Consider the following 23798-nt stretch of genomic DNA (forward strand, 5'->3'; position numbering starts at 1 on the left):
CGCACGACAAAAAGTGTGGCATCAGGGGAAAAGGCAAGATGGCGCAGATAATGTTTACTAAACCGTACTAATTTTCCACAGTTTACCTAGGTCCCCACAACCACTGCTTAGTAACACCACGAACATGTCGATGACTAACTTACAGCTTAATTTAAGAGGGGGTACAGGGGTTAACAATCCAATAGGATAGTATGATCCCAATGCGATGAGCAAGGAGGGCCCTTCGGCACCAGACATCAGATGCTCCACCTCCCTCCTGCATCCTCCCCCATGTATTAGTTTTGTAGAATGTTCCAACTCTGAGGGAGAGCCAGCATGAGTCTACGGGTCAACTAATGGATACTTCATTACACTGGCTGTCTCGACATATCATGGTCAGGGGGTCCTCCACTGAACAACCAAATGATCATGGCGTGAAGGGTAGGTTGGGTGGGTCCATCTAGGAAAATGTTGGAGGGTGATTGTGTGGTGATCATTTCAATAACCATCACCCACTGAGACATATTTTAGACCAACCTCACAGACATCCCCCGAGGGACACACAGATTAAGGATCACTCTTTGCCTATTTTTACAACCTTCCCCTACCCCGCCTTCAAGATTCCAGAGTGAATATGCAGGGCGGTCTACCAGGCCCATAACAGAGAGGAACACAGTTGCAGCAGGGATTCTGTACTGCAAATAGGTATGCCCCACTCTCTGATTTAGATCATTGCAACTGACTATGCCCTTCTATATCTAGGGAGCCTATGCCTGAGCACTTCTTACCCTTTACCCATCCCGTTCCCCTCAAATGTAAATGTAAATGTACAGGAATTTATATAGCGCAAATCACCAAGCGGTTTCTAAGCGCTTGCTTAGGGAACCCGTCCTGGTATTCCCCTGTGAGATAACCCCAGCAGGGTATCCGCAAGGTGAAAGCCAGGCATCCCGCCGCGAGGGGCCGTTGTGGAGATTAAGCAAGCTATTGCCCAGAGTCGCAGAGTGTGAACCCGTGAATCGAGTAGGCACCTGAACGAGAATTGTCAAGTCCATGGACATTTTAGGACTCAAGACCCCGCCGAGCCGGGAATTGAACCCTGGTCCCGGGCTGACCTCTGCTTCCAGGTCTGCCTCCTCTAACCAGTGAGCCACACTTCTCCACAATCAAACAGAACGAGTTTGAGGGAAAGCATGATAGCTTATTTAAAATAAGCTCCTGGAATGTGGCAGGAATTAGGAAGAAGTTGGACAACGTACATAGGTGAAATCTTTGGCCGGCAAGTGATATTACCTGCTTTCAGGAAATGTGGGCCATGGAACATGTTTTCATCAATGGCTACCGTTCCTTTCAAACTATGGCCTTGCCATCAGCTGCCGGGAGGCCGAAGGGGGCCTCCTAACTTTAATACCAAACACGTTGTGACTCAAAATAAGGAAGTTTAATGGCCTTTTTTTCACCTCCTTGTTTTTGAGTTTCGAAAATGGGCATTTGGGTTTTGATAAATTTTTATCATAATAACTTTGGCCCAAAAATGCACAGGGTTGTAGACGAGGTTAATGCCTCAATTGAGGGGATGTTAAAATGCAAGATGCAAGGCGAGGTATCTACTATAATCTGGAGCGGAGATTTCAATATACACCCATGTAATCATAATCAAGACAAACCATGCGGTTTGGATGATTTGATGTGTAATCCTGTCTCTCATTTCTCCCATAGTATTTTTGGTAATTGCCTTAATAGGGCCTTGTCTACAAGAAACCTGGCCATCATGAACATTAGAGATAACTCAGAGGATTCTCCTATGAAAACTTTTTCCAGAGAGGCCCACGAGTCAATGATCAATTTTATATTAGTTTCCTCCATGGTCGAGGGTAGTTTCAGTAATACAGTCGCTCATTTTAATGGTTTTATCTATCATGCTATTTTAACTGGTATAATAATTTTGAATTCTAGTGAGAAGGCCACGCCCATTTAAAAAGCGATTGCCCCATGTTGGGCAGAAAAAAACGGCTAGCAATTAAAATGGGCCCAAATTGATAGGTTTAAATGTATTCCTGGTATTGTAAGGTGTCTAGACCTAGGCATTGCACCGCCAACCCTCGTCCGATCCTTTACGGACCTTCTGCAGCATATAAAGGTGGCCTTTACCTGTAAAAGTAATTTAAAGGGACGTAAACAGAATGGATGGTTATACCCCACTTGTACTAAAGCCAGGAAAACCCTTACTTAAAACTCGGCCACGAGATCAAACCCATATTGTCCTACTCCGTACTCAGTTTAAACTGGCTAGAAGAAAAAGGGAGAGGACACTCAGGGAGGAGATCTGGGAAAAGCTTGCCCTAGCATCTATGTCAGGCAACAGCAGAGAGTTTTGGGGCATAATCAATACACCTTATTTTAAGACCCATAGGGACCCCTCGCTGAATGCCAATGTTGATGAGGAGGAGCAGGTGGAGTCTTCTGCTGTTTCCCCACCTGTTCTTCCGAATAGAAGTAGGGCATTTCTGTCATTTTCACTTACTGCAGCTAAGAAGGCCCTATCATCATAGCATAGGAAGAGCCCCTGGCCCGGACGGGGTCCCAATAGACTTCTTCCAGGACAATTACGACCTTTGGGCTCCTTTATTGACCAATGTTTTCAATAACATAGCAATAGTAGCCCCCCCTCTTCATGGAAAAAAAGTATAATAGTTCCTATCCACAAAAAGGGAGACAAGAGTAATTAAACTAAATTACAGGCCAAACTCCCTTTTCGATACTACTGCGAAACACATGGGCCATCTGCTTTTAGCTAGACTAGAGGCTTCGGTAGTTGACAAGAATATATTAATGCAGTCCCAGTACTGATTTCAACAGGGCACAGTAACTGTAGATCAGTGCCTGAACCTGTCACTGATTATTGATAAATATACAAGGGCTAAGGGTGGAAAAATCCACCTTGCCTTTATGGACCTTTCAGCAGCGTTTGAGTGCGTTGCCCACCCAAAGCTTTGGCATATTATGGAAGAGATGGGAATCGACCCTCCAATACAGATACTGGGAAAATTGATGGGGCGGAGTCCTTTCCCTATCTTGAGGTTCATTTTGATAAGAACCAAACATGGTCATGATTAATTGACGCAAGCGCCATGGGCATGGAGAGGAGCTTGGGAGCAGTAAAGGCATTTATTTCCAGGATGGGCATGAAACCTCTTGCTGCTGTCAAGAACATCTATCATGCATAAATGAAATCCGTGGCCACATATGTAGAAGGCGTTTCTGGCTTTGCACATACTGAAACCCTCTAAATGATTGAGGAATCGTTTTTTAAATCCTTGGTTTCTCTCCCGCAGGCAATATCTAACTATGTTCTGCACTTGGAGTGGAGTCTACCCTACATCACGGACTCAATTAGACTGGCTCCCCTGCTCCTGTGGTTTTCCATATGGCAAAAGAACACTCTCCCCTTTAACTCGGACTATAATAAAAGATTGCCTTATACTAGACAAGAACAAGAGAATTAGATGGATAAACTACGTTGAGCAAAAATCGACTAAGCTGGGGTTGAAAGTTCTGTTCACGTACCCAATGGCTTGCAGGCTAATGTCAAAGTAAAGATTGGTGGACACTTTTATGCTCAAGGCCCAGTACACTTGCAGGGAGAACAACCACAGGAAGCAGTCTACCCTGACCTACCAACCACTTTTTTCTATTTGGGAAGCCGGATACCCTCATTTAGAGGAGGTCACAACACCGCACCATAAATTCATATTATTGCGGTTTTGGTTACATTTGGTCCCATTAACCTCTTCCGTGGGACGTCATGAACCACGGTAGGCATGTGCGCACGACGGCCGGGCTGTCCGAGCCACGCCCAAGATTGGAATGTCCCAGCACAGCGTCGGAATTCGCGCCCCAGCGAAGCGATTTATGTTAGGTTTTCCATCGAAAATATTTAACCACTCGGACCTGATTATTTGCCCCTCTGACAAGTCTTCTGTCGAAACAGACCTTCACATACTGTTTTTCTGTGGTTATTATCTTAAGGAAAGGAAAAAGTATATTGTACCAATTTTAAAGAGCCATTACTTTGTTCAATGTAAGGTCGCACTATTTTTCTTAACATCATTACCTGACCACTTAGTGTGTTTCTCGCTAGCTTCATTCCTTTGGGCTTGCATGAAAAAATGAAAGTCCTTGGAACTATAACTTTTTATGGACATTTATTTAATTATATATTGTATTTTAATTCATATTTGATCTGACCGCTTTTAGAATCCATAAACCTAAACTTTGCATGTATTTTGTACCCATTTTCATACTACTTTTACAGGAAACAAAATGAAATGAGTATCGTATTCCACCTATGAGAATTACTTTTTTTTAAATGTACTGTTGTTTATGTACTTTTATGATCTTACCTAATAATGATCGAATAAAGTTGCATTGATTGATCGATGGACAGTTAACTTACAGGCCCTGGGTACATTTCATACCATATAATAGGGACTTATAGGTAAGTTAAACGTGCCAAACAGGAGTGTAGTCAATTTCAATATTGTATTTGGGGGGCAGAACACCACAGCAGTGTCCCAGTTGGCAGAGTCCAAAAACCAGTAATAAAATCTAGCATAAAGTGGGTGCAATCATGCAAATAGGGTGCTTTTCTACAGTTGCTGCTTTAAAGTTTTTGTTCTGGAGCTCTTGCTTTTTACATACACCTGTATGTCTTCTTCCTTTTCTACCAGTGTGTGTCGTAGCAGTTCACTTCCCTACTTCCTGGAGTGGTGCACACTCATGGGTGAATCATTGATTTGGTTATGAATGTGCTGCCCTCTCCCACCATACATGGAAAAGTGCTGTCCCTCTTAGGGGCTTTTTGTGCTCAGTGCGGGCTAGTTTTGTAAACTGTGAAGATGCTGGAGGCATTCAATAGTCCTCTTGTTCACTCTCTGCTTCCCTCAGCTCTTTTGCAGCCAGTGCCCAGGCTGCTGCTGTTTCCTCTCCCTCAGGGGTTGTCCCTACTTTTATGCACATGTAGCTCATTCAAGGCTGTTACTTTAGTTTGTCCCAATGGAGAAACTTACTCTGAATGCAAGACTGAAAAAAGTCCTCTGTGAAGAGACAGTTTAAAAAATATATATATGTGCACATCTTCTTCAGTAACTCAGATTCTTCATGACCAATACATTTCGTATGATTATTTGGAATCCGTTTGCTTTAACATCACAAGTGAGGTGCCATAAGGGCAGCCTTGTGTCTGTCATCTTTAATGTTATCTGGCACATCTACTACATACTGTCACAATGAATGATCTTTAATGTCAATCGTGCACCAATGATTAGGGGCAGGCAGAGCTCGTGGAGTTGCACTACTCAGAATTCCGCAGAGTTGCATACAAAGTCTGTAGATTACTGCTCCACCCTAATCTGAACTTGCTGCGCCTGTGAGAACTCTATATCACATAGTAGATATGTTTTTGTGCGGTGAAAGACTTGAATCATTATATGTGGTGCAGACATGCTGATAACCAAACATGTGCTGCTGCTCTCAACCCAGCTTCAAACACAGGGCCCCGTTGTGGAAGGCACAGCTGCTCACTTTTGCGCAGAGGCCGATCCAGGGCCAGGAAAGTGCGCTGTGTTCTCAGAGAGCTGTTACAGCGCATCGCGTGCCAAGCCTGCACTGGCCAGTGGGAGAGCAAGGTGGCAGCATCAAGTCCATAGAAGGATGCGACCTGTCCTAAACCTTGCCCCCAACCCTGACAGGTGACCCACTCTAGACAGACACTTACCACTGCAGAAACATATCGTTCGCAACAAAGACCGCCTCCTCGTGACATGGTGAAAAGTGTGACAGTGACTTTGTGCAACCTCACAGATATGCCCATCGACCACAATGGAAGTCAGATTTGATGCTTCGGATGAGCAAAATGGAATAATGTGATGAGGCTGCGCTAGCTGCCACCTTCAGCACCTCACCTGCTGTTCAACAACAATCAGTCTGAGGTATGCACTTCCATGGGCTGGGTTGCCACACGCGCATTCAGACCCCCCTCATTAATTAGCTGCCAAGGACTCATACCTGCAGTCAGACCTCCCTACCCTTTACCCCCTGGAACAACCAGCAAAAGTTTGGGAGGCCTATGAAGGTTTCTAGCGAAATGCTTTGTGAGTATGAGTTGGTTGGCAGCTGCTGCTAGGCTACACGGGAGTGGAATATTTTTGCAAACTTCATGTTCCTCTTCAGTCATCCATCAGCTTCCCCCCAATGTCACGCTCTGCCCCGCCCCACCACCTCACTACGCTTACCTGAGCCGGCTGCCACTGACTGAGTGGAAAAAACTTCACAAGCTCTGCGAACAGAGATCACTGTCCACCCCTACCATTGATACTCTGCTACGCACCGGACAGATGACAAAAAGCAAATTACATCCCCATGGGCTTATGAATTGGCTTGGTGAGATCACAGTGTGCAAGAAATTGAACTAGATGCAACTAAACATGAGCAAGAGGGATTGTTCAATTCTGACATGAGGAAGCATTGACCTCTCATTCTCTCTACTGTTTCATTTATTTAAGAATACCATCAAAATCAGTGAAGTAGTACAGATTTTGATTGTGATTAGAGAAAACCCTATCATTCAAATCCCAATTTAGTCCATTTTTCCAATCAGCATTGCCTTTGATACAAATAACTGATATTATTCCGAAGCAGTTCTTTACATTTTATTGGAGCCTTACACAGTGTTAGGCTGCAATATTACAGAATAATGTATGCATTGGCTAATGGGACCTAGAGAAATAAGCTGCAGGAAGATTAGCATGACGTGAGGCTCCATGGAGGACTAACAAAGATCACCTCTCTTATTTGTCATCATTAGTTGCATTGGCAACTGGTGAAAGTTAGTATTGACTTCAAAACTGGTTGCATAACACAAAACACAACTGTTTATTAAAGCAATTAATAATACTCAACAAACCCATGAGGAATTTCATTTTAGTCATGATACTCTGGTAGAAGCCCCTAGGTCTAAGATACTACCTCTAGTCACATTTTTTTTTCTCCAGGAATCAGCATCCCCTTTTGGGCTTACTTATAACTATCTTTGAGGATTATGCCCGGTTAAGAGACTGCAAGACATTTATTGAAGAATTATTTATTTGACCAGTTTTCCTGTTACCTGCTATGCAGAAAACGGAGGCGTTCACATTTTTGTTCATTGCTTCGAGACAGTTCCATAAATGCATAAAAACTGAACTACGAATCTACATGAAATGGTACAACATAGCTCAAATTGGCATCCTCCTTACGGATCACTTAGACCAGATGACCTTAGGAATTATTGCATTTTTAATCGACAAAATACAAAACATCTAACTCAAAATGATCAACCACCACGTGTAGATTCTAATGTTTGACTTGGGAGTCTCCGAGGACTTTGGTGGAATTATTTTTTACTCTGCCCTTTCTAAGTCATTCAGCAGGCCAGGGTTAGTGCAACGAGGAACATCTTTGCCCCGTGCCATTTGTGATGGCACAAGGACTGAGCTTTACCTTTATTACCGAATTTGTATATTATACCGTTAGAGCTCCTAATTTGCTTTGCACACCATCCTTCTTACATAAGGCAGTTATATAGAAGGGTCTCCATCAAATATATTCCATGCGCCTCAAGTAATGGATGCTTCAACATTTATTACAGTTCATATTTCATATCATCACATGAAACATAGTTGTTTGTGCTTGAAAGGCATTAAATATACAGATGTGTGAGTGGGAACCTGTAATTGTGACAGTATCAGCACACTGTAACATTGGTTTTTTTTTACTTTAGAAACTTAACATGCAAAACAGTGAACAATTTAACATGCCAGTTTCAAATCAACATCTCATTTGTGAGGTCATGTAGGTTAGGCTAAAACTTCCTCTGGTATTGCATGTCTGGTGAGTCAGATAGAGACAAGTAAAAAAAAAACTTCAATATGACTTAACAGTGCAATGGCAAACGAATTCCCAACTTGTTGTGCCATCTATAATCATTTGCTGTACACATCTGTTAGAAATGGGATATCTGGTTGGCTAAGGCTTGCTCCAAAGTCAGGCAGAGTCCACCACTCTAGTCAGGGCAAGGGACTGGAGAACCGGGCCTTATGGGCCGAGCGGCGCAGGGTATGCCTGAGATCTCCGGGTTCACCTGCCTTATCAGACAGAGACACGAGACACTCCGTTAGGTGTGGAAAATCAGGTTTATTAGCTGCAGCTAAGCACAGTTGTCCAAGAAGTACACCAATGGTAGGTTCTCAGGAGACTGCCACTTCATTCCATGGCGAACAGTCTTTTATACTATACATATTTACAATACCCACTCCCAAAACATACAAAACTGACAAATGAGAAAAGTTCGAAAACAAGCTATCGAGTATCTCGTGTATACGCCCTTCTTTCAGACCCCGTGTTCTCCCCTCCCCTCAAGTTAATCAATGCTAGTGCATGTAATTCAATTTGCAGGTGGCAGGACGTATTTGCGAGCCTCAAAGGACAGTTGTGTAACAAGAGAGTACACAGAGAGAATAGTGAAGGCCAGTCAAACAAGATAAAGTAAGGGAAGAATGGTGTGACCCAAACAGTAAACTAAGACAAGGATCAATCAGTCTAGACATGGATTACCTAACTCGGCCAGTCCCTGACACCAGTTTCATAAACAAGGACAAAGGGTTACTTTTTAACAGGAGAGGCGAGCGGCCGAAAAGGCAAAAACACTATGTTAGCCGTGTCGCCTGAGTGAGGGCAATACAAAATGGCGGCTGTCACAAAATGGCGGCTGACTACGGAGCGAAGTCGAAAATCACGGAACCTCAGACCCTCCTTTTGCCATTACTCAGGCAAAATACGAAGGACTCACGTTAGTCTGAGTCAATGTCAATGGTCATGAGGTCATTGAGCTGTTGCTGCAACATCATTTTAATGGTCTCTGTTCGCTGTGACACAGGCTTTGGAACACACAAGGTGGCACAAAGACCACAGATAGCGTGTGGAGGAGTGTGGCTCAATGGTTAGAGCGGCAGACCCTGATGCAGAGGTCTAGCCCGGGACCAGGGTTCAATTCCCCGCCTCGGCGGGTCTTGGGCTCAAAATTCCACGGACCTGATAATTCTCACCTCGGTGCCTATTCCAATCATGGAGTCCCACTCTGCAACTCTGGGCAATAGCTTTCTTAATCTCCACAACGGCCCCCACAACGCTAAGGATGCCTGGCCTCCACCTTGGGGGTGCCCAGGAGTGGACACCTCACAGGGAAAGCCAGGATGGGTTCCACAGCAGTATTCGTACAAGCGCCTTGAGACCCTTGCGGGTGAGTAGTGCGCTATACAAGTATCAGTTTACATATATATCAATTTACATAGCGGGACCACATTGCAAACAGAGACAACAAGAGAAAATGATGGCTAAAATCATTCCAAGGAAAGTTAACACTTTCCATCCCCATGTGGACAGTAGTCCCCAAAACCATCCCATCACAGACCAATCTCCTGAGTCCTGATGAATAGACTCGGAAATCACATGTAACTTAGAAATGGCTTGGTATACTGTAAGGGCATTATCAGGAATGTAAATGCAGCAACTAGACCCAATCAGTTTACAAACTCCTCCTCTATCAGAAAGGACAATGTCCAAAACCATTCGGTTTTGTAAAGTCATGAGACGATCCGCCTGAAGTTCAGCCGTCAAGTTTCTCAAGGCTCCGGAAGTTACATTTATTTTAGCCTCGACAACACAAACCAACTGTCTGATGTTTCTGCTATTGACCATTGGGCCCCAAAAGGGAAGAAACCCTTTAATAAAGTCTCCTCCCTCTTGTCCAGCTGTGTCTCCAGGATCAATAACCCCTCTACCATATCTTTTCCTGTGATGTCCTGAAGGAGCAGTGTATGTAGGGGGAAGAAGAAAAGCTATATAGCATGTTCCTGAAAAATAGGCAGGAAGCCATGTATGAGCCCTATCGTGACAAACAAAATATGGACCTTGAGATGGTACTAACGGAGAAGAAATCAAGGGGGAATAGACGTAGGTATGAGAACAAACACTCTTTTCCTGTTTATTCTTATTATTCTGACCTTTTACTTGCAGACATAAAATACCTTTATGAGGTACAGTCCAAATTGGTAAGGATCTTCTTTCTTTAGCCCTGTCAGTGAGGCTAGTAATATAATGAGTCACATTCCAACCATCATATGCTCGTTTCTCGTCCACGGGAATCTTACTAATGTCGGCAATTTTAGCCATAGTGACTATTCCCTTTATCAAAGGACTATGACTATAGTCTGATCCACCAGTATATATATCACCAGGAGGATATCGATGTTGGTTCTGATATGCATTGGAAAACATAGCCAAATAAGCCCAAGCAGAACCTTCATATGAAAACGGTAGAACTAAATATGGCATCCCTTTCTCAGCGTTATGGGGCATGAGCCCGCAGACCCAACAGTCAGTAGTGCTAACTACCAGTTGATGCTGGTGTAACAACTGGATGAATGAATTGTTAAAATATTCTGTTCTCCTAACTTGTTCATGGTCTGGGAGTGTGTAGAACTTATACGGAGAGTTAGTAGAAGAAGAGAGCAAAGGAACCGAAGTTGGAACAGGTGCTTGCTGCATAGTGTGGATAACCCATCCCACACAAGCTAATAAACTACATAAACACACTATAATACATAATGTTACGCCACATCGACTAAACAACAGTTTCTTGTACTTATTTCTTTTTACAATCATAACATCATTCCCTTCCATCTCAGTATCCATTTCTCTAAAGGCGTTGCTCACAGTAATCTTCCTAGATCACTTAGGTGTGATTATTAGCCGTCCGATGACACTGCAAGTCCTGTTGACCTAGTCACTATTCAGGTCACAGCCTAAGACTCCTTCTGTGACCCTGCAACTTGATGGATAGTGGAAAGGAAATGTCTTTTCAAAAAAGTAATCAAAGGAAAAAAAGGGAAAAAAAAGTGTTTGATTAGTGTTCAATTGTCTTTAGACAACCTAGATCTTAGGTTGTACCGTGTCTTGCCAGGTATCGTTTGGTCCCGAAACAAAGTCTCTGGGTTAGTCGTATCCAATCTTAGATGTGGTGGTACAGCTTCTTGCAGCACGTCATCATCTTCTTTCTCAGAACTTGTCCAGTCCAGGTGTGCACTACTAAAGGGTACAGATCGGGGTACTTTCTCACATTCACTATCACCAATGCCTTCTTGAACCCACTGATCATAAGGTAAAGGCAGGGGTACCCTCTTACAGTGCACGCCGTGAACCCAGTTTTTCTTCCCAACGACTTTCACAGCTCTACGTGTCGTCAAAAGCACTTGTCGCGGCGGCCCCCAACGAGGTTCCAGATTCTTCTTCCTCTGGAAGTTTTTGAGGCAGACGAAATCACCAGGTCGAATGGAGTGACCTGGATCTGTGGAGGCCTCCGGCAAAGCGTTTTGGACCTGTTGATGAATAACACGTAATTTAGTGGTGAGGTCATGCAAGTAGTCAACCAACAATGGATATGGAATATCAGAGTATCTTTTTGGTCGAGGGACTCCCCAAACATTAGCTGGGCGTCCGAAAACGACCTCCTAAGGACTAAGGGCCAGATGTAGGTAGAACTTATTTACCGATTCTTAATTACCGAATTTTACTGATTCGGTAATTAAGAATCGGTAAATAAGAAGGGGGGGTATGTAGGAACATCCAGATGTTCCATTTACCGAATCGGTAAATATCTGTATTTACCGATTCGGTAAATACCGACCGGTAATGCTCCATTCATTCCTATGGGCTTTGAAGCCCATAGGAATGAATGGGGCATTACCGGTCGGTATTTACCGAATTGGTAAATACTGAGTTTGACAAGGGTGCAGGGGGTGTCACTTTGACACCCTCTAGCACCCACAAAAAAGGTTTGGGGGCCATGTGGCAGGCATACCTGCCCTAAGGGCAGGTCTGCCTGTCATATGGCACAGGTGTGCATGCACACATGTGCATGCACACCTGAATCGGTATTTTACCATCAAATTGAATTTGATGGTAAAATACCGAATTTGTAGGGCTTGTGGGACTCAGAAGAGTCCCACCTACATCTCAATTTTACAGATTCTGTAAAAATACCGGTCGTGAAATTCTACCGAATCGGTAAAATTACCGAAATGCCCTGTTGCAATCCCCCTACATGTCGAAAGCCAAATACCGGTCGGTAACGGCCGAATTCGGCCGTTACCGACTGGTATTTGGCTACCTACATCTATGCCTAAGTCCTAAACGAGAATGCACAGTTGTTCTCGTAGAGAGAAGTGCCAAAGGTAAAGCGTCAGGCCAAGCGAGGCCCGTGCTGGCTTGAATCTTCGCTAATTTGAGCTTGAGAGTGCCATTATAGCACTCTACCAAACCCGCTGACTGAGGATGGTTTGCCGCATGGAATTTCTGTCTAATCCCAAGACCCGCCAACACTTTCTGCATAATTTGACCCACAAATTCACTTCCATTGTCACTCCAGACAATGCGCGGCAAACCGAACCTTGGAAAAAATTCTTTCAAGAGGACTTTGGCAGTGGACAAGGCAGTATTATCCTTTAGGAGGTAAGCCTCTATCCATCTGGATAAAAAGTGATTCAAGAAGGTCAGTAACCAACTGACAATGCTGTATTTTAGTCCCATGGGAAGTAAAGAATCCTCTTTCCTTCCACAAGCGACCAAAACTATGAGCCACGCCAAAGGCGTATTGGCTATCAGTGTAAACAGTCACTCTCTTTCCTTTCGCTAACACACATGCTCTTGTCAGTGCAATCAACTCAGCTGCTTGTGCTGAATTGTGTGTAATACGTGCAGTTTCTACTACTGTATGCAAAGTGGTGACAGCATAGGCTGCAGTCGTATCACCATTAGGAAGCTTAAAACACGAGCCATCTACCCATAGGATCCCATCCGGATCCACAAGCGGTGTATCTTTTAGATCTATTCTGCCTATAGTTTCTTCCTCTGTACGAAGAAAACAATCATGCTGATCTTGTGTACCCTCCTCTTCTGGAGTAGGTAACAACGTTGCTGGATTCAAAACATTACATCGCTTGATGTGTATGTGGCTAGCTAAAAGCATCAACTCATACCCAGACAAGCGAGCACTCGTGAGATGTTGCGTTTTCGTTCTGTTCAAAAGAGTATCTACTGCATGTGGTACCATAACAACAAGAGTGTGATCCAATACCAATCCTATACAAAAAACAGTATCCCAGCTGGTATTATTTTTGGACAAGGAAAGAGGATATCTATACAGTATTATCCATCAAGGATCAAGGAAACTCTTTTTGATTTTCATAAGTGCCTGAAGCATCATTTTATCAGCATTTATCCACAAGGAATAGGGCAATTGTGATTACAGTTAATATCAGCACTGTAAATAATAAATAACAAGTGGCAGCCCAATTGGTGTACAAGGTGCACGAGTGCAGTGAGTGAGTGACACTACGGCGACACAAGCGACAGTAAAAACAGCGTGAACGGCGCAAGGTGAAAAGTTATGTACAGTGACTAGAAACAACGTGGTTTGTCATACATTTCAATTTTGTTTTACAATTTAAACAATTTTTTTTTTAAAACCACTAGGTACGGGGTGCCTAAGGTCTTGCTGGTGAGTCGACGGCGTTTCGACCCATATGAGTGAGGATCATCATCAGGACTGGGGGGCTGTAAACAGTGCGTTTGGAACTACTGTAGGGAAGCAAAGCTGGGATTCAGGCGGTTGGTGAAGTATCAGGGAACGTCACAGGGTTAATTATGTATCGTGCCTGGAGAGTCGTCCAGGTGCTTGGGAGCACAGAGTCAAGTCAAGGTAGTCCGGGTCCGGGCCGATCAGAAAAACTGTCTCAGGGAAGCAGAAGTCAAATAAATCTGTACTCTAGCGAAAGTACGTGGTCTGGAGGGTTTCAGTGATGCTCGGGACCTCGATAGGGTAGGGAGCTGGTCTCGGCGAGTGAAGCGCTGTCCGGGACGTGAATGAAGCGCTTCATTCACGTCCCGGACAGCGCTTCACTCGCCTAAATTGTGAGGACAGATTTATTCGCCTCGATCTCTCTGGAACATTACCTGCCTGTGGAACCGCATCTCTCCATATTGGAGGAACTTCTCGCATTGGATAGTGTTTTATTTTATGCCGAACCGCAGGATCAGGTTCGAGAGAAGCTTGAGAGAAAAAGGAAGATCTGAAAGTGACAAGCGTCTGAACGGCCTCTTCAACGTCAGGACCCACAATAAGTCCTTTATCAAATTTATCCTGTATGTCAAGCAAACCTTGAGGAGGTAAATCCAAATCCATATCACCCCATCCTTTAATCAGAGTATTACACATAACATTAAAAACATATCTCTCTGTAGGCGCATTCCATTGAAGAAAAGTATTCAAGATATCGCGCACATTATACTGTGGACCACTCATGATCCAATTATGAGTGAGAGAGTCCAACCTAATTGGTTCATCAGTATCCGGAATTTGACTACGGGATTGTCTTCGGCACGAAGCAGGAGTCAAATTAAGAGACCCAAAGAAAGGCAACAAAAGACCGGAAACGGTATCAACTAATCGTTGATGAGCCGTAGGAGAATCTGGCTACAAAACTGGAGACAACGTGTTAAGCACAGCAGGAGAAGAACTGTCAGTGGTAAAAGAAACTTACGGTGAAGGAGACTGAGGTACAGAAGTCGATGGCAAAGGAAGTGGAGGTGGAATTACTGGAAGAGGCAATTGTGGAGGAACCGGAATAACTGGTTGGACAACAGGTTGCTGAACAACAGGTTGCAATGGAGGTGCATTAGCACCTAATATATAAGGCGGAGGTAATCGCAACCGATGAGACATTAAAGGATCGTCGTCAAGATCTCTACTCTTTGTGGGAGGAGGCAACACCGGATAACATCTATCTATTGCCATACGATGCTGTCGTTCTGATATGTCAATCATTTGGTCAATTTCATTATTCTTAAACTGTTGAGCAGCCTGTAGGATCATCATATCCTGTGCTTTCTTATATTTTTTCGCTTGTTTAATTTCTTTCTGTTTGGCTTCCTTATGCCAGAGGCGGAAAGAGTCAAACATTGCCGGCCGGGCTTTTCGCTTAAATGAAATTGCTTCTAAATTGTCTAATATGTCAGGCTCAAAGCTACCATTTTGTGGCCACTGCAGAACACCATCTTTCTTCGTATATCGAATCCATGTTTCATTAAAAACAATAGGACCAAGACCATGTTTTGAATAGAGCTCATCAGTGGGAGTTCCAACCGGAGGAATTGGACAAGAGTCCTCTAGCTGGGAATCCCTATTACAACTAAAACAGCAACATTTCTTAAACTTACTAAGTCCAGGCATTTCGTAACAAACTGGACTATTCTCAAACTTCAAGGGGTTTAAGGCAACTATCACAGCACAAACGTACTTACCCCTTGGCTTCGATTAATGCATTTGTCGAATAAAAACCCAAACAAAAGAGTGGGCGCTACCCACGTATACTTAACTAAATATTTTCTCACGCCAACAGGTTTCCGTCCAACGTCTCGCGATACCAATCATCACCAGAGGGCCAAGGCAGGGCGACAGTCAGGGCAGCAGTCGTCTGCTGCCGCCGGAAAGGAGTAGCCGCGCTGAAAAAGACCTTCGGTCCACTTTCGACATAGAGGGGTCGCTTGACGTGGTTCGCAAATCCTCCAGAATTTTCTTGCGAGGTTCCTCACGACCTTCGGGCTGAACTGCTACCACTGAACTCGCCCCACGTTGGGACGCCAATTGGAGAACCGGGCCTTATGGGCCGAACGGCGCAGGGTACGCCTGAGATCTCCGGGTTCACCTGCCTTATCAGACAGAGACACAAGACACTCCGTTAGGCGTAGAAAATCAGGTTTATTAGCTGCAGCTAAGCACAGTTGTCCAAGAAGTACACCAATGGTAGGTTCTCAGGAGACTGCCACTTCATTCCGTGGTGAACAGTCTTTTATACCATACATATTTACAATACTCACTCCCAAAACATACAAAACTGACAAACGAGTAAAGTTCAAAAACAAGCTATCGACCCCTCAAGTTAATCAATGCTAGTGCATGTAATTCAATTTGAAGGTGGTAGGACGTATTTGCGAGCCTCAAAGGACAGTTGTGTAACAAGAGAGTACACGGAGAGAATAGTGAAGGCCAGTCAAACAAGATAAAGTAAAGGAAGAATGGTGGGACCCAAACAGTAAACTAAGACAAGGATCAATCAGTCTAGACATGGATTAACTAACTCGGCCAGTCCCTGACACCAGTTTCATAAACAAGGACAAAGGGTTACTTTTTACCAGGAGAGGCGAGCGGCTGAAAAGGCAAAAACAATATGTTCGCCGTGTCGCCTGAGTGAGGGCAACACAAAATGGCGGCTGTCACAAAATGGCGGCTGACTATGGAGCGAAGTCGAAAATCACGGAACCTCAGGACTTACACGCCAAAGATAACCCCTGCTCACCCCCTTGGTAGCTTGGCATGAGCAGTCAGGCTTATCCCGGAGGCAATGTGTAAGGCGTTTGCGCAACACACACACAGCAACAACGTACTAGGCACACCACAAAAGGAACTCCACACAAGTTTATATAGAAAATATAGCCTTTGTATTATCAAAAAAACATTAGAATAGTAATAACACAATATACACTGTGCCAACTGGCACTGGGCAATATTTACAGGGATTATATACACATAACAGGGCGACTTGGACCACTGTCAGAACCATCACTTAGTAAAAATAGTAAGTTTAGAACATATAATAAACATAGAACACAACCAGTAATTACTGGAAAACACTGTACTCCGCAACATCCTGTAACACAAACCATATTATGCACAGTGTCATATTAGGCATGAAATATATTCTGCGCCAACCTCATAAGCCTAAACATATTAGACCATAACCTCCTAAGCATAACTCACATTAGGGGCATAAACCACAGTACGGAATAACTGAAACATAAACACAGTATGTAAAACCTCATAATCATAAAACCACATTTAGAGGCATAAATCAGGGTTCATAAATCAAAGCACATGAATCACATTTCCTAGCATCACATAAATAACATTAAGGCCTGGAGCCCTACAAACCCAAAAGTCCCCCTGGCCAACTGGCCTTCTCAATGGGGCTCAAATGACCTATGTCCAGCAAAGTCAGAGTTCGCTGCCAATGCAGCAATATCCAAAAGGACGTCATTGCGCTGGGTCAGAGGAGGGCATCTCACTCCTATCTTACTCAAAAATGCCCCCAAAGAAAGGCCTAAACATTTCAGCTGTCGCTAATTGCCAAGCAGCTGTGACTGAAAAGTGGGCACTGACACCTCTGTGCCCTCAGGGTCCCCACTGGGACTCTCCAAGACCAATATGCCAATCGATGCAGCTGCCCACTCTGGTGCGGCGCAGCTGAGGTGAAGAAATCAGAACTGGCACCATGGTGCCACCTGAGCCCTTCTCTGGGACTCTCTAACAAGAATGCTTCCCAATCATTGCAGCTGCCCACTACGGTGATGCAACTGTGAATAGAGAAAGAGGTCCTCTGCTCTGGGGCTCTCTAAAAACAAATATGCCCTATAAGCACTGGCACGACCGTGCCTGTGGAGCCCGAACACACAGTGAGGGTGCAACTGCCTGCAACTATGTGGGACCGGGGTTCACTACAAAACCGGCCCGGCCTGTCACCATCGCGATCTGGGTTCTGGTACAATAAAAGGAAAAAGCCCCAGCACCACTCACCACTTCTCAGGGGCTGAGGCGCTTCCGCCAACATCCATCGGTGGTCAAGAGCTTGCTGTGGTACGTCCCTGGCGGTGCTCCGCATCTCTCTGGGTGCCGGCTCTGTCCTCCTTCCTTTGGTAGCTATGAGGAGGCGGAAATAGAGCCCGCGAGGCTCCGGCATATGTCTCTGGCCCCGCCCACAGTCAGGAACTGCCGCCTGGCTTCCGGGTCACCTTTCCGGTGCAGTACTCCCTTTCTCCGGCCACAATGCGGGATAGGCTCCCGCTTCCACTGAGGCCCAATGTGGTGTGGGCACTCGTAGTGTTTAAAAATAGCACCAAATGTGGGGTAGGCACCCGTGATTCAATTAACATAGAGCAGCCATGCGGGGTTGGCACCCGCTATCTAAAATCAATATATAAAGCGGGGTGGGCACCCACTATTATGCCGGGATTCCCTCAGCAGCAACCCGCTGCCTTGTTCTGTGACACTCCAGCGCTCCTCTCTTAATGAGAAATTAAAGCACAGCGCTCCCCTTTCAGAATAATTAAAAGTAAAAGTGCTCACAGAGCGCAGGATGCAACAAGAAGTCCTGAAGGTCCTGGCACACCAAAAACAAAGCGGTCACAGGGCGCAAAAGTCCCCAGCAATTCCTTCAGGTCCACGGGCATAGCTTGGCCCAGGGAGGCCAGCACACAGGGTCCTCCAGCGGGGAGGCAAGCCCCCATGGTGGTTCCTCCTGGGCCCCAGCAGCAGCTAGCCCTCAAGTTATGAACAGCACAAGGAAGAGAACAATTTCATGGGGTCACAGTCCCAACATTTATATCCAGCATTCATTTGTCTTAGTGCAGGGCATGGGGAACCAAATGCACCTGGTTCAGGGGGGAATTGGAGCACTTCATTTTGCAAGCTCCTCTTCCCATTTGTCAGGTGCGGGCTAGGTGATCAGACACACCACAGGGGGCAGAACCAGCATTCACTAGGGCAGGCACCATCCTATTCAGAGTCAGGGGGTTACCCCTCCCACTGCTCCCAGCCCAGAGGTTCTATTCAGCCCAGCACTGACTCACCCTGCCCCTCCTGGAGCCACACACACCTCCCAGCCCTGTAACTCACAAGCCAGTAATGCAATTCACATCAGGCAGGCAGACATATAGCATACAGAAAAGCCAACTTCTAAAAGTGGCATTTCTAAAATAACCACAATAAATCTGCGCACACCAATGAACAGCATTTATTCACACATTTTCATACATACCAGACTTGGCCACACTGCTCATCCCATAACAGAAATTACCACTGACACACACTGATCAGGGAATCCCCAATGCATTTCTAAGGGGAGGGCAGGCCAACCGTACAAATGTTACACAGAGAGCGCACGTACTTTACACAGGACCACAATGTTAAAGTGCCCAGAGGTCTAAAACCACCAATACCATGTCAGAGAAAAGGCAAAAAGTTTAGGGGTGAACCTGCCAAAAAGGGCCAAGTCCAACAACGCCTATATTATAAATCTGCGATTTTTGAGTTATCTTCTTATATTGCAGACGAATATGAAGCTGTGCTGTTAGTTTAATGAGGATGATTGAACTGGGCTATAGGGCAATCAGGCGGTGCCCGAAAGGCTGTCCTGATAGGACGGTGTGTGGGCCACTTTTTTTAGGTTTGTGGGCCTATTTTGGAGTCTGGTGGGCCAGGTTTCAATGTTAATTTCCATGATATTGCCACAAATATTGCCTGCAGCAAACACAATTGTATTCAGTTACCCTTACCATACATGCAAAACACCTATACAACATATCAGGGCCGGACTGAGTGTAGCATGTAACTGGGAGTTTCTCCCGTGGGGTGGAGGCCGGTTTTGTACCCGTGCATGCAGGTTTTGTTACAGGGGGCCAGTTGAGCAGCAATCTGCCAGAGCTGGTTGCTGTTCCCAGTCCGACCGTGCAACAAATAGTTACACATTCAAACTGCGCCATTTGAAAATGTGGGCCACTATTTTAGCGATCTGACTTGCTAATGGGGAACAGTTTTGTTTTGGGGTGTGGGCTTATTTTCTGTCCTAGTTTGACTCCGGATGTTATCCTGCTCCCTACTCATATTAGTTTCAACCACCCTGATGGCGGCTGTGCATTCTCCTTGTTAATTTTCTGTCAGTGGTCTTATATTCCTGTACAGTACCTTGTTTTATCTTCTTTTAGCACTAAAACTAGAAACCAGTTTAAGGTTTCTCTTTCTAATTGTCCTTTTATTTCTCTTGTCTTTTTTTTACTGTGAGCAACCTCTTACAATTCTTTCAGCATCAGAGAATCTGCTTTCTCACCCAGTGGCAGTTGGTGGCAATTCACATTGGAGGGGTGCAAAATATTTACACATGACTGATACACATAATATACACATTAATAATATAAATATACACATAAAAAAATCACGTACCTTACACTGCAGCTAAATGTTCTGCAGTATGTCTTGTTGTTCTGCAGCACATACTCTGAGCATGAAGCCCACAGCCAACTCTCTCATCCAATCAAGATGTTGTTCTCAAGCACCATGAGTAAAGAGTCTTGATTGGCTGTAGCGGACTGGTTCCATGCTCCAAAAGGCACTGTAGGCCAGTGCCTGCTCTCCAACCCAGCTGTCCAAGACAGCCTGCTTGGAAAGGTTTGAATTGTGCATGTCGATTTGGCCATAGCAAGGTAGCCGGCCAAAACAACATGATCACTTCAAACTTAAGTGGCCACTCATCATGCAACAGTGACGTACTTGCCCACCCTTCCCTCGTGCTCTGAAAGCGTCAAAAATAAAATGGTACAAAATCATTTAATTACCATTTTATTTTTGATGCTTTCTTCCCAGCAGTGTAGGGGGGGCGCGACGCCCCTCCGCTCTCACTGAGGAACAGCCACTGTTCTCACTTATCTTCTGCCATTAATTCAACATCCTCTCCTTCTCTGTCACCTGTGGGTGCTCCTTGACCTCCTCAATGCCTGATATGACTGGTTTTGAGGTGTTCTCATGAAGTTTTATGCTTTCAGTTGGTACCAGAGTTCTCACTTATCTCTCGCAGAATTTGAAGAACTATGTGCCACTGTGACAGCACAGGTTGTTTTAATCCCAATCAGTGTTGGTTTTTTAACCATACCACACTCACTGGGTAATAGGATATTATTGTGTGCAACATCAGCAGGTGGAATAGAAATAATGCATACAATAGTGATGCAAGTGAGAGCTTTATATTAGGGCATAACAAATATGTATACATTTGGATTTGACTGTAGTTGACCATACATAGAGATCAGCACTAAAAAAATAAAGTAAGTAAAGTGTATACATTTCTGATAAACCTCAAAATAAGAGAGCCACCTATCTACACTAAAGAGGACAGGGTGTATAAAACTACTCAACAAGCAAACTCCCCTTTAAATTAATATTAGATCACAGATAGCAAGAATTTATCAATATCACATATAACTATATTGCGCAGCGTATTACAAATATTAATGTACCATATATATATCAAATTATGCATTTATTAATGCACAGATTAATAATGTAAAAAAATGTTAATAATGTAAAAAAATAAGAGATTGGAAAAACTATCATGCCATTCAATTATATTAGAAGTTCACATTACTATTATATTATATCCTATATCTTTCTGCACATTCATTTTTCAGATTGTCTGTGTAAATCTATTAGGGAAAACTAAGCGAGTCTACTTTCAGTTACATTTCAAAAAAATAATTCTACAGTTGTGGAATATGCTATCTAGTATCGATCTTCTTAATCGACCATACATATAACTACATTCAATATCACACTGCTATTTATGTTATGTGTCAAAAGGTTGTTCTTTACAGTCCACATTTGTTGTAGGGGATGCTTTCAAATGCTGTATACTAAAGATAGATGTGTCTGTAAGTCTGATAGATGTCTATGTATGGGGCACTGGAAATAAACATAATCCCCATTTGTTTTTCTTTTTTTCAGCCTTTTTGCTCCCTGCATTTACATCTTCAAGTATCAGAGAATCCCTATACTTCAGGAAGCATTTCAAGTAAAGCCACTGCACCCTGGCTTATTGTTGCAACAGGTGAATAAATGCATGTTTACCTCTCAATAGTTGAAAAATACAGAATATCTCAATTCATCGGGAACAAGAAGGTGATCATTTCTAAGCAATTGTCTATTTGGAGACAAGAGTCACTTAGACCAAGGTGGGACACCCGCCAGCCTGCCAGAGCCTTCTTCAGAACTCTTTGAGAGGAGCGCTTTAATGAGAGCTGTAATGGCTGCTGGCTCCCAAGTATTGGCAAAAAGTCAGCAGTTCTTCCATCAAAAGAAACAAACAGGAGCATTTTTCTACAAAAGGAAAAAGCAATGGCCTTGTTCCCGTTACTTGAGCATGGAGCCATTGCATATTTTCCATGCCTGGACTGCGAGTCCTTGTATCTTGGACCCAGGCACAGTATCTTACATCTGAAAGCTCAGACCAAATTGTGTAGCCCTTCCCATGATTTGCCTGGCTGGGACTATGGCAGATGAGCCACCAAATCATTGGTTTCATTCTAAAGATCTGCCTCAGGATCTGCCATCAGCCTATCAGTTCTCCAACCCCTAAGTGAGGCTGGGAAACTGCAGCTTGGAAGCATTAAAGTCCCACCAGTTTACTGTGGGGCTACTGCTCAACCAATCTCAATCTGACACAAAAAATGGGCTAAGGTTCTGACCAATTAAAATAAAGTACATTTCAATTGTGGTGCACTAGTGGTGTTTCCACAGTACTGACTGGGAATGCTACAAGGAAATAGCTATAGAGCTTGCCGGGTTAAAAGGATTAATGATGTTGTCATAGGTAATTGTGTATTTTGTGAGGTTGATCTAAATATAGCTGACAGTTTTCTCTTTGCTTCTTATTATGAACTATTCCAGAATTACAGTCTTTGTTCACTTGGTGCAAAAGGCTAGGGAAGAGTGATGTAATTCTTATACTAACTATAATCATAAGTCAAAATGCTGCACATGATCACTGTAGCCTAGTAGCTGCTGGCAAGGGAGGCACTCTATATCTCTTAAAACAATGGTTCCCAAACTTTTGACTCCGGAGGACCCCTATTTAGTCAACACTGGAAGCCGGGGACCCCCAAGCATTTGTAGGATTTAATTTTCAAACATTATAACAAAAATAATCACATGTGTGCACACCAAACAAATACTCGAATTACTAAGGATTTTAGGGGCATATTTACAAGCCCCTATCACCATGGGAACGTCAATTTGTGTGATGTTTCTGTGGCGATAGGGGCTTCGCCTTATTTACACTGCAGCTTTAAGCCACTTAATGTGGCTTAGAGCTGCCTTGAAATTAAGCCCCCCTTTCACGCAATGCTTAGCCTGAAAGGGCTGGGCAGTGGGAGTTGCAGTGGGTGTTCCACCCCAACACCCATTGATTTTGACGCTGCCTTCTATTTACAAGGGCAGCGTAAATAGGAGGCAGCACCAAGATTAAGACCATGGAAAACCGGGTCTTAACTTGGTGAAACGAGGAGAAATGCGTTATTTCTCCTCTATTTTGCTTTTCCCCATGGAAAAAGCAAAACGCCTTGGATTGTTTATATTCAGGAAGGTGGCCCTTCCAGCACATAAACAATCTTTAAAAAAAAAACATGTTGTAACTTTCATGTGTGCTGCATTAGGCAGTACACATAGAAGTGACAAAACGGCATTTCAAAATTGTTCATGTGCAGTAAGTGGGAACTTCCTGCACATAAACTATCTTCCCCTGCACGCACACTCCCTTGCACTATGGTGCAAGGGTGCTTGCGTTGGCACTACATTGCTAAATGTAGTGCCAGTGCAGGGGGAAATGCAGGGCTGCACCATATTCTTGTAAATCTGCTGCAGCCCTGCGTTTCTGAAGTGGCGGAGCATGTCGTTAAGCCAAGGAGGTTAATGACATGCTCCGCCAATACTATTGTAAATATCCCCTTAGTATTTTATATTGAAAGAAATTGCAAAAAAATGAAACATTTTAATGGGAAGGTTGGTG

General features: G+C 44.1%; 1 protein-coding gene across 1 annotated transcript in view; it reads left to right on the plus strand.

The window, feature by feature from the left end:
* LOC144753513 (VPS10 domain-containing receptor SorCS3-like) overlaps positions 1–23798 on the plus strand; it is a 2605581-nt gene that overhangs the window by 1929523 nt on the left and 652260 nt on the right. Inside the window, exon 11 of the mRNA XM_078641177.1 lies at positions 21740–21842. Within this exon, the coding sequence (XP_078497303.1) occupies positions 21740–21842 (103 nt within the window). The remainder of the gene's footprint in view (positions 1–21739; positions 21843–23798) is intronic.

This window comes from Lissotriton helveticus, chromosome 5_1, assembly GCF_964261635.1.
Source record: "Lissotriton helveticus chromosome 5_1, aLisHel1.1, whole genome shotgun sequence".
NCBI lineage: Eukaryota > Metazoa > Chordata > Amphibia > Caudata > Salamandridae > Lissotriton > Lissotriton helveticus.